The sequence below is a fragment of the Ovis aries genome, chromosome 7 (assembly GCF_016772045.2).
Source record: "Ovis aries strain OAR_USU_Benz2616 breed Rambouillet chromosome 7, ARS-UI_Ramb_v3.0, whole genome shotgun sequence".
Taxonomy (NCBI): Eukaryota; Metazoa; Chordata; class Mammalia; order Artiodactyla; family Bovidae; genus Ovis; species Ovis aries.
Window position 1 is genome coordinate 85507293 of NC_056060.1, and position 16651 is coordinate 85523943.

The 16651-nt window shown below is 48.8% G+C and overlaps 1 protein-coding gene across 7 annotated transcripts in view; it reads left to right on the top strand.

The window, feature by feature from the left end:
• The window catches only part of IFT43 (intraflagellar transport 43), a 115191-nt gene that overhangs the window by 71814 nt on the left and 26726 nt on the right, over positions 1–16651 (top strand). For all 7 annotated transcript variants that reach the window (XM_060418409.1, XM_027972063.3, XM_012182110.5 and 4 more), the window contains 2 exons: positions 14050–14082; positions 14717–14763. In XM_060418409.1, coding sequence (XP_060274392.1) covers positions 14050–14082; positions 14717–14763 — 80 coding nt within the window. The remainder of the gene's footprint in view (positions 1–14049; positions 14083–14716; positions 14764–16651) is intronic.

Consider the following 16651-nt stretch of genomic DNA (forward strand, 5'->3'; position numbering starts at 1 on the left):
GAAATGGAACAGTCCGAGACACGGCAGGCCTTCCAGGCACAGGGGCCGGTGGAGGAGGCCTGGATGTGCCCCAGTGTGCTTGGAGCAGGCAGAGCCTGGGGGAGACGGAAGCCCGCAGTCTGCCTGGAGAAGTGAAGGAAGTCAGTGGACAAGGCAGAGAAGGACCTGCATGCAGGGCCGTGAGTTCCAGGCGTTTGCTTTACCAGGAGCCTTGGATGTGTTGACAGCTGTGACCAGTGGTGCAAGGGACACACGATTACACCTCCTCTGAATGCTTTTCTGATGTGGCACCATCTTGGGGAATTTGCAGATAGAAGACACCCGTTTCTCCCACAGAGGCCTCCTCTTAAGGGCTGCCCCAGCTCTACTCTGTATAGCGAGTGCTTCTCTCTCCAGACTGGATGGAGTTGCAGAGAGGCCTGCTCAGCTTTTCCCTTGAGTGTGACATCCCTTTTTTTTTCCGGCAGATTTTGGTGATGTCACTCATCCATTTCCTGTGAATTGCTCTCCTCATGTATCCATTTCAGATCATTGCTCTCTCTTATGAGACTACTTATTAAGGTTACCTAATTATGATTTCATGAGGGTGGTTTTTGCACAGGATATGTGTTCCTCTTCACCTGGAATGACTTCTCATTTGCCACTAGTTTTGTTGTATTAGTGAGGTTGAGTTCATCTGAGGTTGAATTCATCTACAAGCAAAAATGTACGTGTGTGTTCAGTGACTCTGTTATGTCCCGCTCTTTGTGACCTCATGGACTCTAGCCCACCAGGCTTTTCTGTCCATGACGTTACCATGGCAAGAATACTAGAGTGGGTTGCCATTTCCTCCTCCGAGGGATCTTCTCAACCCAGGGATCAAAATCCTGTCTCCTGAGGCTCCTGCATTGGCAAGCAGCAGAGAACCGTATTAGTAGAGATCTAAATGGAAAGAGGTTTATCTCAGAAAATAGGAGGTCCAGGACTTTGTGGTCCAGGGCTGATGCGGCAGCTCCGTGGTGACAGCAGGGATGGAACTCTTTCCATCTTCCTGCCCACCATCCTTTGCATGTGGTCCTTTGTCATCATGTTGTGCCTCATAGTGGTATAATGGCTGCTGTACCTCCAGACCTCACCTCTGTTTTCCAGGCAAGAAGAATGGTGGATGATATGGAAAAGACAAAGCATTCTTTCTTAGCAAGAATTTGTCTTTTGGAGGTGAGGGGATAGATATGCTTTCCAGGGACTGCTGCACCTTTCTCATTGATCGGGAATGTATATGCTCACCCCTCGGTGCAAAAGAGGCTAGGGAGTGGAATATTTTTAGTTAGGCTCATTACCAACTAAAGCAGAATTAGGGTTTGAGTTGAGAGGACAAGGACAGGAGTTCTGAGTAGGCACTGTGCTGTTTTCTCTGGTCGACTCCATCAGGCTGAGAGACAGAAAGCACTGGTTGGGGTTCTTTCTGAGACTGTCTTGTGATATACAGAGTCGGGTGTGCTAAGGAGCATAAAAACAGTCTCACCTAATGCTGGGAGCTTCTTAGAAGTAGGGAATCATTTGGAAAGGACTCAAAAGGCAGAAAAAGTTGTTTTTGAGACAGGGATAAACAAAAGTGGCTGAAGTGAAGGAAGGGAGCCAAGTGGCAGAGAAAGTAAAAAGCAGGAGATGGACACCGTGAGAAGGGTGTGCACTGAGAAGGCTGAGGGTGAACCTGGAGACCAAGTCAGCCTCACGGGAAGTGGCGGGCGGCTGGCATGGGGACTGGGGGTGTGTAGATGGTGGGCGGCCCGCCAGGTGGGGAGGGTGGGTGTGTCTCATTCTTCCTGGGTTGGCTGCCCGGCATGTTGGCTGAGGGGTTCCCGACAGGTTGAGCCAGAGGCAGCAGTAACCTGGGAAGCAGGGGAGCGAGGGGGTAAGAAGCAGAAAGTATGGAGCGATGGCTATGCACACCTAGCCAGCACCCATCTCTGGGCAGGGGTTCGGTTATAGGATAGAGGAGGAGAAAGACAGTGTCTTGAGCACAGGGAGTGGAGACTGGAGTTAAAAGCATTCTCATTATCATCGTAATGGAAGTAGCAATGGCTGTTCCCCGTCTCATCCTGTGTGCCAAGTATTGTGCTAAATACTTGATGTAAATTAACTTACTTGATTCTAATGACAACCCCGTGAAGTGAAATGTACTATCACCAGTTTTGCAGAGTTTAAGTGACTTGCTCAAGAGCACACAGCCAGTGAATGGTGATGCTCGGCTTTGAACCCTCTGACCCCAGAGCCAGTACTCAGAGCCAGCTGAGCCCTGGGGCCTCCAGCCCTCTGGGAGCGGGAGAACAGAGGGTTGATTTCTGAAGTGCCCTGTTGGGAGGTCCGGAGGGTCAGCAGGTCCTTCTCTCCAACTGCTTAGAGGGAAAGGAAGTAGAAAGGAGTCATAATCAGGAGGAAGTGAGCCACCCAGGTGGTTAGCAGAGGAGTGGGAAGGGGAGGTACAGGCTCCTAGTGAAGCTGGGAGAGTGTAGCAGGTTTTGACAACACCTGAGAAAAGAGCCTTCCTGGAGGCTCAGATGGGAACGAATCTGCCTGCAATGCAGGAGACCCGGGTTCGATCCCTGGGTCAGGAAGATCCCCTGGAGAAGAAAATGGCAACCCACTCAGTACTCTTGCCTGGAAAATTCCATGGACAGAGGAGCCTGGTAGGCTACAGTCCATGGGGTCACAAATAGGTGGACACAAATAGGTGGACACGAATAGGTGGACACGACTTCACTTCACTTCTTTAAGAAAAGAGGCCTTCCCAGGTGGCCTCAGTGGGTAAAGAACCCACCAGCAATGCTGGAGACGCAGGAGATGCGAGTTCAGTCCCTGGGCCAGGAAGATTCCCCTGGAGGAGGGCATGGCCATCCACTCCAGTGTTTTTGCCTGGGAGCGTCCCACGGACAGAGGAGCCTGGTGGGGTACGGTCTTTAGGGTTGCAAAGAGTCAGACACGGCTGAAGCGATAGCGCACAGGGAAAGGGAAGGGGGGGCCATAGAGGAAAATGTCTTAAATTCTTCTTAGAAAGAGAGTCTGTGTTAACCTTGTCATCTCTAGAAATGACTGCATAAGGGAGAAGGGTCCCCCGCTTCCTTTTCTTGCTGTTCCCTGCTTCCCGCTGTTCCCTTCCTCTTCCCCTGCCCTTCTACCCCGCTCCCCTTTCCTCTTTGGTTTTGTTTTCCCCACGCGTTGACTTTGGGAATCTCCAAACCAGCATATGACAGTGATTGAAATTTTAGGGCTGGATTAAACCAGCTGTGGGGATTGGGAAGATTCCCCTGGAGAAGGACATGGCAACCCACTCCAGTGTTCTTGCCTGGAGACTCCCGTGGACAGAGGAGCCTGGTGGGCTATGGTCCATGGGGTCGCAAAGAGTCGGGCACGACTTAGCAACTGAGCACACAAACCAGGTGTGGGAAAGAGGCAGCTTGGAAGGTTGTCAGAGTAGGAAATGGTTTTCATGGGAACAGACTTGGGGGGTGGGCGGTGGGGGCCAGTAGAGGCAGGGTCAGTGTCGTTCACAGAGCTGAGGAAGGACCCGAGAGGTCACGAGGTGAGCCCCTTCGGTTTGGAGATGGAGAAAATGAGGCCTGGGATGGTTAAGTGGCTCAGGGGTAGAATCTTAAGACTTAGAAAAGCCAGCAGATGTCACCTTGGCCCGCCGCCCAAGGTCGTCCAGCTAATTAGTGTAATAGAATGTGCCTCTCGTTCTGCAGCCATGCCATCCTCAAACCTGGAGAACGGCAGGCATTCATCTCAAGTTCATGAAAAGGCCGTGCACTACGCTATTTGTGCAACAGCGCATCTGTGAGAATAAAACCCGTCTTTACTGCCGTCCTCCGGGACCCTCGCAGAAATGAGATGTTGATCATATGAAGCAATCTTACTGAACAAAACAAAAAAAAAACTTTCAAGGAAAAGAAGTTGTGTCCCCTGAGCCAGCCCGTCTGCTAAAGGGGGATACGCCGCTTTGCAGAGTGAGCCGGCTGAAAGCCAGCAGGGAGCGATGGGGGCGCCCGCCATTGGTTAGAATTCTCCTGGCATACATGATCTCCTTGTTCTCCCTTTGATGGATTCAGTCTCTCAAAAATAGAATGCATCTGTGAACATCATACCTGCCTTTTCCCTTCTCTTTTTAGTCCTTTATTGAGAAGTAACTGAAAGCAGTTTTCGTTGTCGAAGCCACAGCCTGGGCAGACGTAGGTATAATTTATGCACACGAAATAGAACCCCTTTTATATAAGCTCGGTTCTTTTCTGGTCTGATGGGTCTGCTGGTGGTTTTACTTTTTGTCCCGTCTACCCTCACCACTGCTGGTTACTGGGGGCTAGGCCTCTTTCTCCTGGTTTCACGGTGGTCATCGCGCAAGAGGCCATATTGAGAAATGCCAGAGTGTCCTCGGTTCTGTACCAGGGACTCACTGGGTTGGATCCGGAGCCTTCCAGAAGGCTGCCCCACACAGTACCCTGCCAGGCCCCAGGAGGGCCTCGCACGCTGGCAGTGGAGGGGGCCCACCTCTAGCAGCAGGTACCACCGCACCACCTTCCCTGTGGGCAGCTTCTCACTTGGGTGAGTCCCAGTCTGAATGTGGGCCTATGGGGACCACAGGATGCAACGGAAAGAGAGAAAACAACTAGTGAGTGACCGGAAGGAAGTCTCTACCGGTTTCTTTATTACGGAGGAAAAAATTCTAGGAGAAGTCAAAGACCCTGCCCATTCAGTGTAAATCATCTCTAGTTTTTTTTTAAGTGGACTGAAGTAAAGGTTTTCAGAAGCACTGATGAAAGTTTGCCCCCTGACTTTGCCAGCCAAGGTCCATACAGTCAAAGCTATGGTTTTTCCGGTAGTCACGTATGGATATGAGAATTGGACCATAAAGAAGGCTGAGCGCCGAAGAATTGATGCTTTTTCAACTGTGGTGCTGGAAAAGACTCTTGGGAGTCCCTTGGACTGCAGCAAGATCAAACCAGTCAATTCTAAAGGAAATCAACCCTGAAGATTCATTGGAAGGACTGATGCTAAAGCTGAAACTCCAGTACTTTGGCCAACTGATGCAAAGAGCCAACTCACTGGAAAAGACCCTGATGCTGGAAAAGATAGAAGGCAGGAGAAGGGATGACAGAGGACGAGATGGTTGGGTGGCATCAATGACACAATGGACATGAGTTTGGGCAAGCTCCGGGAGATGGTGAAGGATAGGGAGGCCTGGCGTGCCGCAGTCCATGGGGTCACAGAGAGCCGGAGACAACTGAGCAAGCGAACAACCACCAAAACGGACTGTGGAGCCATGATTCCCACTTATTTTGGTTACCACATCCTGTGTCATTTCACTTTTCGTCCTTGTGGCCACATTTCCCAGAGACCAGCCCTAAGTCTCAAAGTTTCCCATCGGCTTTCAGCCCCCTCCCATTGTATCAATGGGAAAGTGTCAGTTCCTTAATCCCTTTCTAACCTTGCTAATCTACCTTTTTAACAAAGGAGGAATATGCCATAGGCTCAGACTTTGGCAAATAGCAATATGTAGCTATAATAAGTTTTGTGTTTTGTTTAAGCTGTCTTGTTTTTTTTGTAACTACCTTCCCTATGGTTGTTAATGCAGAATTTCCATTGAGAATGTAAAGTTTTCTTTTAAGTAAATTAAAGTAAAAGTAAGGAGTCAACTTAACATATGAAGTAGTTGCAGGAAGTCCACTTAGAGCGAAGTGCGTGAGGGTGGCATTTGAGCGTGACAGATGTTTCCGGCAGCGCTTCTTCCCAGAGATTTTTCCTCCCCATCCTTCTCCAGCAGGAAGGATGACTGTCTTCCACTTAACCCATGGTGCTGCTTTTGTGTTGCCGGTTATGTGGCAGGTGGCCTACTGTTCATTGTGAAGTGAAGCTCAGTTATGTCCGACTCTTTGCAACCCCATGGACTGTAGCCTATCAGGCTCCTCCCTCCATGGGATTTTCCAGGCAAAAGTGCTGGAGTGGGTTGCCATTGCCTTCTCCAGGGGATCATCTTCCTGACCCAGGAATCAAACCCGGGTCTCCCACACTGCAGGCAGACGCTTTACCATCTGAGCCACCAGGGAAACCTGCTGTTCATTGTACCCCCTCTCAATCGCCTTAGTAACTTGAAGGGAAAAAAAGGAGCAGAGTGAAAATATGTAGCCCCTCGTTCCATCCGTGAGCAGTATCGGCATCTGTGTTTCTGGGGTTGACACCTAGGTGGAAGAGCATCTTGTTCCCCTCTGTCAGCACATCCAGCCAGTTCCTCCGCCCTTCTCATTCCCAGCCACCACCCTTTGTATTTCAGCCGCACCAGCTCCCCTGCTCTTTTCTGAGTACACCTGGCCCTTTTGCGCCCCCTGCCTTTATTCAGGTTTTTTTCCTCCTGTGACTTTTCTGCCAGTTTCAAGCACATTTTCTAGGGAGTCTCTCCAGCGTCCCCCAACCGGAAGGATTGGTTCTGTCTTTAGTGCTACCATGATATTTTGCTCTGACCTCACTTTTTCTTTTGGGCTTCCCTAGTGGCTCAGGCGGTAAAGAATCTGTCTGCAGTGCGGGAGACCCAGGTTCAATCCCTGGGTTGGGAAGATCCCCCAGAGAAGGGAATGGCTGTGCGCTCCAGTATTCTTGCCTGGAGAATCCCATGGACAGAAGAGCCTGGCGGGCTACAGTCCATGAGGTCACAAGAGTCAGATACAACTGAGTGATCAACACACTTGTTCTGTTATATCTGGGCCGTAATAGAAGCAGCAGTAGATGAGGGAATGTTGGTTTCTGGTTCCAGCTGTGTGTCCAGCTCGCCTTGGGTCTGTAATGAAGTTGGTTTGCATCTCCTGGTCTCTTTATTTCCTCACCTATAAGATGTGCAGCTGGGATGGTGGCCGCAGTCTTTCAGGCACTGCGGTGGGTAAGACTTCTGGAGGCATTACTGCCATCTCTATAATGTTCTTTTTCTGCAGCCAAATTGTAAAATCCTGAGCAAAAGATCCACAAATCCCAACACCCGCCGTTTGTTCTAAATAAAATTGTGTTCATTCAAGGTACCTAAGATCTAGAGGTGTACTTTATTCATATCAGGCATATACATACATATGATATGTTCCCATAATTATTTTTAGCTACTGAGACTATTTGTGTATATTTCAATCTTTTTTTTTTCCTCCTGATAAATAAGTGCTTTTCTTGAGTTTGAATCGGAACAAAGATGTTGTTTTGAATCTGACCAGCAGGGGTCAAACTTCACCCAGGAATTGCCTTGTAATTCCCTATCCCTTCCACTTGGTAGGGCTTGGGAATCTACAGATAGGATTTGGAGGTGGTTCTTCAACTTTCTACTAGACACCTTGTTTGCTGATAATGCCATTAAGAGCTAACTGTACTCTAAGGTGATCTAAAACTCCAAAGTGCCAGAATTTGGGTGCTGGGGAGTTCTTGTTTGTTTTTAAAAAGAAAGGAAAATCATTCTAGGCACTAAATGCATGAATGGCAAGAATTAGGAACCCAGGGGGAAGGAGTGGGGGTTTCAACTTTCAGGAGAGATTTTCAGTGAAGAGAAATCTTTTAGCCAAAGAAAACTTCAGTTTATGAGAACTCTCTGGTTGTTAATCAGTATTGTAGGTGTGGGGACACTTAGAGCAGAGGGACCCCAGTTTAGTGATCCACTGCCTGACGCTGAATGGAGCTGGTAGCCGAGATTACAATGGAAGATTTCTCGTCTGCTCAGATCCGGGTTTTTGCTGTGAAGGCTCATTTGCTGGGTCATACAATTTATAAAGTAGAGCCTCGATGTTGGATGTACTGGTGATGTGTTATATGATCTGGGACAAATGACCTCCCCTCTCTCACATCTTGGTAAAACTGACCTCAGCGAGGTTTGTGAGATTTTTATTGGACATTTAAGAATTATGAGAGTTGAAAACCTCTCAAGAAAGTGGTATTTTGCCTGCTCTTCCTCCAAAGGAGTAATATGTTTTGAAAATATAAGGTGGCTTTAGCTTCACTTGAGCTGGTCTCTCACTCCTGCTCTTGCCCTTGCTAAGTATTTAAGAATTTGGTCCCTGGATGAAGAGTTTCTTCTTTTTGTCACGGGAGCCCTGTAAGCCCCTTATGGTGGCTTTAGCGCTTCGCTCATGGGCAACAAGTTGTACTAGTAACCACTTGTCCAAACCCTTCACATCCCTCACCAGTTAGAGGCTGTGGCCCAGGCGGGGTGGGCCAGTAGAGTGTCTTCCACTGGGCTCTTCCATGTCCAGCACTTTGATCTATTTTAAGCCTGTGCTGTCTTGCAGCAGGGAGGTGAGTCTAGGGTCCAATATGTGCTGTGGATATTAAGAGACTTCAAGGACACTTCCCCCCATTTATCCCAGTTATGTCCCCTGCTAAAATAGGTTAACGGTGTCTAATTAACCACTGAACATTGTCATGCCGCATAAAGATAGCATCCTGGCTGTTCTCTGAGCCGTGGTACTTTATCTCCATTTAGATCTCTGCAGTATTCCATTAAACTCAAGAGCAACATTTTAACTGAGATGATGTCTACATTAGGGCCGCCTTTCACCCTTCAGCACGTGACCTGTGTAGGCAGCAGCTGAGGCCTTCTGCCTGATGCAGGAGGGCAGGCAGAGGAGATGGGCTGCACAGGCGGGGAGGGATTTCACATTGAGGTCCTCTGCCGCTGAGCCCCAGGGTGAAACCGAGCATCCGGGATCGGGCTGTGGTTCTGTGTTGCCGCAGGCATGAGATGTGCTGGAAGCCGTCAAGCTTGTCCTCCACTCACCAAAATCATGCCCAGTGCATGTCAGCGTGGTCTCTAAATGTCAAAAGAAAGGAACTGCATCTGAGCAGAAGAAGTTTGGAAAGGCGAGGACACGGAGGGAAGGGTGACCTGGCTAGATGGGGTCTCCTCTCTGCCATTACATGAGCTGTCAGGCTGTAAATAAAATAACACGAACAGTCACACAGAACAATTAAGCCAACATTAACAACCCCATGGTACAAAGCTGTCGTGCTACTCTAAGTCTTATATCCTCGTCTCATCGTGGAAAATATGAATTGAATTTGAAGCAGAATGTAGAATGAGCCCTTTCCCTGGTCAGCAGAGCTGCCTGCCTGCCTGTATCATGTAGGGGTTAAGAACTGGAATTTGTATTCTGGCCCGATCACTTTCTAGCTGGGTGACTTTAGTCAAATTAAGTTTACTTCTCTGAGCTCCAGGCTCCTCATCTATAAAAGGGAGCACATTAAAGAAGATAATGTGATAAATAAATAAGGTAATATGTCATGCTTATATAGTGGTATATAACAGTGATATATAAATAAGAGTGCCTAGCACCCAGCAAGCTCTATAAATGGTAACTGTTGCTATCATCAGCCATCAGCTTTGCAGGTCTGTAGGGGCGAGGGCCTGGGAAGGGTCTTTTCCCTGAGAATTGAGGGTGAATGTGTGGAGCTGAGGAGGAAACACCTAGTGTGTGGATGGTAGAGGAGTGGGGGTGAACACCAGGAGGAGACTGATTGAGTGTGTAGCTGAAGGACTGGACTTTAAAGAAAAGTAGGGAAAAACCAAGGGACTTTTCTGTTGGTCCAGCGGTTAAGACTCCTCTCTTCCAATGCAGGGGACACAGGTTCGATCCCTACTCAGGGAACTAAGATCCCGCATGCTGTGTGGCACAGCCAAAAGATAAAAACAAATACAAATAATTTTTAAATAAACAAAATAAAAATAAAATAGGGAAAACCAGACAATGACCCTAACCTTGAAGTCTCCACCTGGGAACTCAGTGTTTAAAGAACAGACAGCTTTACATGAAGCTGAGCAATCTTAGTGACTTGAAAAGCTCCACACAGAGAGGGCCATGGTTTCCCTTCTTGGCAAGTTACCCACCAGGTCCAGCCATCCCTCGCTGCAGAGGGAGACCAGGGTGCCCTTACTCCTGCCACCCTGTCTCCCAAGGTGGGAGGTGAGGGAGAACATGTACTCTCATTGTCCCGAGTTAAAGCTTCATTCTGCAAAATGGCCAAAGCAATCAGCAAGTGATGGAGTAGCTCTTAAAAAGAAACCTGGCATTTAATTAACTTTTCAAAGTGCTGGTTCAGCAACCTCTGTGTTTTACATTTTGAATATTGAACAAGCATCTCTAATAGGACCTGAATTGCTTCTGGGCCTCCCCAGGTGGAGGGCGCCTGCTGAGCTTTTACGAACACCGGGGAATCCCAGCTGAGTCTCGGGAAGGCCAGTTCAGGGTCACTCTGGAATGGAGCCTTCAGTCCATGAGGCCATTTCCTTCCTCCCCTTGGCCTGTCACCTGTGTTAGGAGAAAGGGCTTCCCTGGTGGCTCAGGTGGTAAAGAATCTGCCTGCAATGCAGGAGACCCAGGTTCGATCCCTGGGTTGGGAAGATCCCCCGGAGAAGGGAATGGCTACCTACTCCAGGATTCTTGCCTGGAGAATTCCATGGGCAGAGGAGCCTGGTGGGCTACAGTCCATGGGGTCGCAAAGAGTCGGACACGACTGAGCGACTGACACATACAGAGGAGAAAGTAGGCAACTCGGAAGGACGAGGCAGAAAGGCTTACCTCCTGCTGCTTAGTAACTAGTGAGTTCAGTCTGCTCTCTGACATAAGGTTTCAAGCAGAGATTTTCACATCCATGGCTAGGTTCCTTTTCTAGAAATTACTCCTTCGGGGGGCCTGGGGTGACGCCAGCACATGGACACTGCAAAAGCTTCCCAGGGGTGATTCTCTTGTGGTCCGCTGGTTAAGAACTCCTCGTGTAAAGGATTCTCTCACGTTTTCAATGAGCTGTCTGTTGTCTCCTTTAAGTATGGAAAATATGCGAGCCCAGTAAATCCAGTGTTCGGGGAGCCCAGGGGACAGCTAAGAATCAGCGGGTACCTGCTTTTGCAAGGGCTTGGGGCAGCGCATTTGGAATCTGGGGTGGAAGGTGGGCAATGGGAGTCTCGTTGCAGCCTCACCACCGACCGGCTCTGTGGCGTGGACAGAAGCCTCTGGTCCCAGTCTGTGTGTGACATGGTGCTCCCGGAGCCTGCGGTTGCCTCCTTTTCAGAACTACTGCTGCTAGACACGAGAATCTCTGAAGATCCCAGTGCGCTGTGTCTCTATACAGTGGGCTCACCAGTATGATAACTGCCAGACTCCCAAACCCTCTCATAGCACTTCTGGGGGAGCTACAAGGGTGGTGAGAGACCAGAAGCCGGGGCAGAGCTGGCCGCCGCTCTGCAGTCCTCAGGGTTGGACCGGCTCACACCGTGTCCCTGGAAATGTGTCTGCGAGGAAGAGATGACCCAGAACCTGCTGTCCCCTCCGTCAGCCTCCACCCACCCACACAGCCTGGGAGAGACAGGGACTGCAGCCCCACATCCTTCCTTCTCGGGTTACCTGCTGGGCAGTGATAGAACACCACGTTTTCTTTTTTTTTCTTTTAAACCTGTCACCAGCAATTTTAAAAAATGCACTCTCCATCATGACTGGGTATATCCGTATATAAACCTAAAAAAAAAACTTACATAATTTTTGTCTTTACTATTTGCAAAACATTCTCTTCACTATTCTTTGCTATTGAAAACAAAGATTAAAAAAGAAAGGCTGGTGGTGATCCTCTAAATGGGTTTCACGGCTCACTAATGGGTCACGACCTGTGGTTTGAAAATCCTTGTGCTAGACTTCACGTCACTGCATGGCCTGAGGTGCTTTGGGGACTGACTGAGCAGGTATAGTAAATCTGTGAAGTGGGGATCATTTCAGAATAGCCCCTTGGCTTATATCACCGAGGAACAGAAGCTACTTGCATAGTCACGGTTCTGTAAAGAAATGCACCCTCTGCCTGCCTGAAGCATACTTCCCACTGCCTTTTGCTTTCTCACATTTGGTAGCTGCATGGCTGCAGGAAATGCTTCACTTGCTTCTTCAAGCCAGCACCGCAGGCTCAGTGATAAAGAGCTGGTTCAGTTCAGTTCAGTCGCTCAGTCATGTCCAACTCATTGTGACCCCATGGACTGCACAGCACACCAGGCCTCCCTGTCCATCACCAACTCCCAGAGTTTACTCAGACTCAGGTCCATTGAGTTGGTGATGCCATCCAACCATCTCATCCTTTGTTGTCCCCTTCTCCTCCTGCCTTCAATCTTTCCTAGCCTCAGCTAGTAGGGACCCCCAGTTCTTAGGAGGGCAGAGCTCAGGCTCCCAGTGGGGAGGGCGTTGGGCACAGCCCAGCTTCCCTGAGTTTTCCTTAAGGGAATGTATGTGCAGTATTGCCAGTGTTCGTATTTGAAGAATTCAGAAATCCAGATTTTTTTTTTGTACAAAATATACCAATTTGGACACCAAATTCATGTTAAAACAGAACAAAATGAAACCAAACCAAAATAAGCAGTGGTGTGGCACGGCCCAAACTTACCTGAAAGTGGCCCACTGTTCTACAGGCAGGGTTTCACGCCATTTCTCTGGGGCCCTACACAGGTTTCCAGTAGGCTTTCCATCTCCCGAGCAGAAGTCTCGCCCAGAACCTGCTATTTCTGGCAGGAGAGATGGAGAGACAGACAGGCAGACAGAATGCCACCTGAGGACATCCCTGCCCTCCATCCCTGGGGGCCTTGGTCTCTAATTCCAACTCCTTCCCTGGGGGATGCAATGAGATGCGGGAAGATCCTGGGCTACCCCAAGAGTGGGGCGGAGCAGGACGTGGGCTCAGCAGCAATTACACCGATTCAGATGATGAGTGAATAAATGGCAATTAATCAGCCTTCCCCCGAAGAGTAACCTTATCATTATGGTTTCCTTCAGACTGAGTCACTGCTGCTGCTTCCCCTGGCACAGGCTTCGGAAGGAACGATTCTGTTAATCCTGAGGGTAACCAGGGACGGCACTGCCCCTTCTGTATAGCGGGACGGTGCTGGCCTGGGCAACCACCTTCCTGAAGCCTGTTCCTCTCTTCTGATCCCGGTTTCCATACAAGCTTTCCTGCTGCTGGTGACAGAGGGCTGGGTCCTTCGGACAGCAGGTTTATAGTGTTCAACTTCACCACGACAGTCAGAGGCAGTGGTCCAGGGTTTACTTTACCTTTTGCCTCTTGGGGAGAATTATTTGCATTTTTGCAGAAGGTGCCGGTTGATTCCGAGGTTTTTCCTGGGGAGGGACTTCTCAGGCGACCTGCCTCCCAGCCATTAAGGCATCGCCATCACCCTGTGCCCACATGGATCATGGTGATTGATTTCTGACTTAAAAGATTTCATAAAGAAAACAAATACTCTGTTATCACAGAGATCATCACACATACAGAAAAGTAATCTCCACGTAACGCATGCTCAAATTCCCAGAAATTCTAATCCAAGCAGGTCACTACTGAGCCTCTGAGAAACTCTGGTCTTAAGTCTTCTAAGTAAGATGGGCTAAAGGCTGACAACTGTTAAAGTTAAGATGTATTCCCCCTCCCCTAGACAGCTGATCTAGAAATTTCTCACTGCTGGGCCCAGCGATCTGCATGTCTGACAAGCTTCCCGGATGATCTGTACACACGTTCAGGTTGGAGAACCTGGGCCTCACATAAGCGTGTGAACAGGCCATCACTCAAGGGCCTTGCGGCCCTTCCCATTGGGGAGGCAAGAAGTCAGGCCTGAACTGCACGGCTGGTTCATCCCCTTCTGCTCACGGGGAGCTACGTGTGTTAGCACAACAGCTCCAAATGAGACTCACGGCCTCAGTCCTAAGAGCATGCTCCTGTAAACTGATCGGTTAATTGTTGAAAGAGAAAGAAGGCAGAGTGTCGTGCACACCGCTTTTGAGTTTTGAGCTTCTCCTTCAATTTAAGCGCTTGAGCTCAACAACTTAATGTGGAGACATGCTGAAAAAAGGGCGTAAGAAGGCATCACCGTCATTGTCTCTCATCGGTTTGCCTTGGTCTGTAAAGAGGAATCCAGACAGACAGATCACTTGAGTTATTCTCATTTTACCCCACTTTTGAAACACCCCTCCAGTGTCCCACGCCGGTGCAGAGACTAGCAGTTTCTCATAAACTTTGTCCCTCTCTCTTTTTCAGGTCACGGAGGAGGGCTTCTGAGGAAATAGAAGAGTATGTTTCCAGTATTCTTACGGCATCCTGTGTGACCCTAGTCAGCCCTGTGGTCTGTGTAGTCCTCATCAGTTCAGCCTTTGTTGAACGCAGCATCCGAATATAGACAGTGGGGAGCAGGCTGGGCTCAGGCTGGAGATCAGAGCGACAGTCAGGGGCTTAGCGGATGCTGCTTCTGCAGCTGAAGGGCTGGACTCTGGCGTGGATGGCCATGTCCTGTCCCACGCCCTGGTTCTTAGATTGTACGTTCAGGTGTCAACAGTACTGACCCTTAGGTTCTGCTTTATCGATGAAGATGGGCCGAAGTAACACCAGCCTTCTAATCCTAGCCTCCTCCGCAGACATATCAAAGAGAAAGAAGGCAGGTTTCCAGGTCAAGATGGAGTGTGCAGGTAGGGTGGGAGGAACATCCTTTCGCAGTCCGTGTGATGCTCCTGGTAGGATGGTACAGCTTGTGCGCCTTGCACGGCAGACCAAACTGACGCAGCAGGCCTGACCAAGCTGGTGGAGGAAGGTGGGTCCAGAGACATTTTCACCTAGGAAAAGGAATGGAAGCAGTCAGAATATAATAGGTTGTTCCTTCCTGTGTTTGAAACTCACTTCCTCCTTTCTTTTCCTTCTCTTTGGGGGGCAGCCACCGCCTCAGACAGCAGAGCCTGGATACATCAGATGATGGAGGAGGTAAGATGCCCATGGAGGAAGTCAGAAGGGCTTCCAGAGACGTCCCAGAGCATCTCCTGGGCTACAGCCAAGGTGCCACTTGCTGCAGGCTTTACTGGACACGTCCCTGTGGCCTCGTCCTGGCCTGTGGGTTGCATCTCTGTGCCTGGCCGAGTGCTGCTGCCTCTGCCTGGGGTTCCTCCCCACTTCCTTATCCACTAATCCTCCTTGTCCTTCAGCACTCGGCCAGACGCATCACTTCCTCTGAACTGTCTTCCCTTGCCGTCCCACCCACCGTCTGCGACTCAGGTGTTGTTTCTCCCTGCACCCACAATCTCCTGGGCAAACCTCCACTGTAACGACCACCCCCCACAGCAATAATAGCTGGTACTTATTGGCTCTTTATTATGTCTCAGGCACTGTTCTCCCAATTTATAGATGCTGAAGCGTTTCATTTTCACAGCAGCCCTACGAGGTAGCACTGTTATTATCCCACTTTTATATTTGAGGAAACAATGAAGTTGGCTGTGGTCACAGGGCTAAGTGACCGTCATGCTTTAACGCTTTATTGGCTCAGCTGTTCTTTCCACCAGGCTCTCAGCTCCTTGATAGTGGACACCTTGTCCTATTTATCTTTGCATCTCTAGTGCATGGCACATAGTTAGTTAAAGGCTGACACTGTAAATGAGGGAGAAACAGTGCTTCAGTGGCTAACAGCCGTGTCACAGCTGAAGCCCGTGTTCAGAACTCAAAAAGAGAGAAAGTTTGTGTGTACCTTTTGCAGGAAACCTACTAGAGGGGAGGTCATCTTTAGGACCTGAATGATCAAAGCCTCTTTTTTAACTTACATATTTACCCTTTCCTCAGTCTGTTCCTTTGTGTAGAACTCAATTTCCATCTGGTATCATTTTCCTTGTGCCTGAAGCACTTCATGTAACGTTTTATTTTTTTGTAGAGTGGGTCCTCTGGCAAGAAATTCTCTCAGTCTTGTTCGTCTGAAAAATGTCTTTACTTTTCACCAGATAAAGGATTCTGGGCTGATGCCTCGGTTTTTCCTTTCAGTCTTTGAGGTACTTGGTTCATCGTCCGTTGGCTTGCTTTGTCTGCTGAGAAGCCGGTGGTCATCCTTATCTCTGCTCCCCTGGATGCACTGTCATTTTGTCCTGCTTTTAAGACTTATTTTCCCTTGCCTGTTATTCTCAGCAATTTGGTCGCGATGTGCCTTGTTGTGGGTTGCTTTGGGTTTATCCTACTTGAACATCTTGAGTCTGTGGATTTGTGGTTTCCATCAGATTCAGATCATTGTGGCCATTGTTTCTTTGGGTTTCATTGAAGCGTGGTTGATGTACAGTATTATGCTGGTATCAGGTGTGCCGTGTGTTGATTTGACCTTTGCACCCATTAATGATCTCATGATAAATCCATCCCCATGCAAGTTGTTACGATTTTATTGACCATATTCCTCACGCTGCACGTAACTTCCCAGGGGTTTATGTACTTTATCACCGGAAGTTTGTACCTCTTAATGCTGTTGCCCAGTTTCACCCCGCCCCCTGCTCTGGCAGCCGCCTGTTTGTTCTCTGTCTGTCTAAGTCTGTTTTTGTTTTGTGTTTGTTTTGTTTTTTAGATTCCACACATAAGTGAGATCATGTGGTATTTGTCGTCCTCTGTCTGATTTATTTCACTTAAGCCTAATACCCTCTAGGTCCATCCATGGTGTCACAAGCAGCAAGATTTCATTTTTTCATGGCTGAGCAACATTCCACTATGTATGTATGTATATACACATATATATGTTTGTGTGTGTGTATATCTATTCTGTGCTAAGTCATTTCAGTCATGCCCGACTCTTTGCAACTCCATGGACTATAGTCCACCAAGCTCCTCTGTCCATGGGATTTTCCAGGCA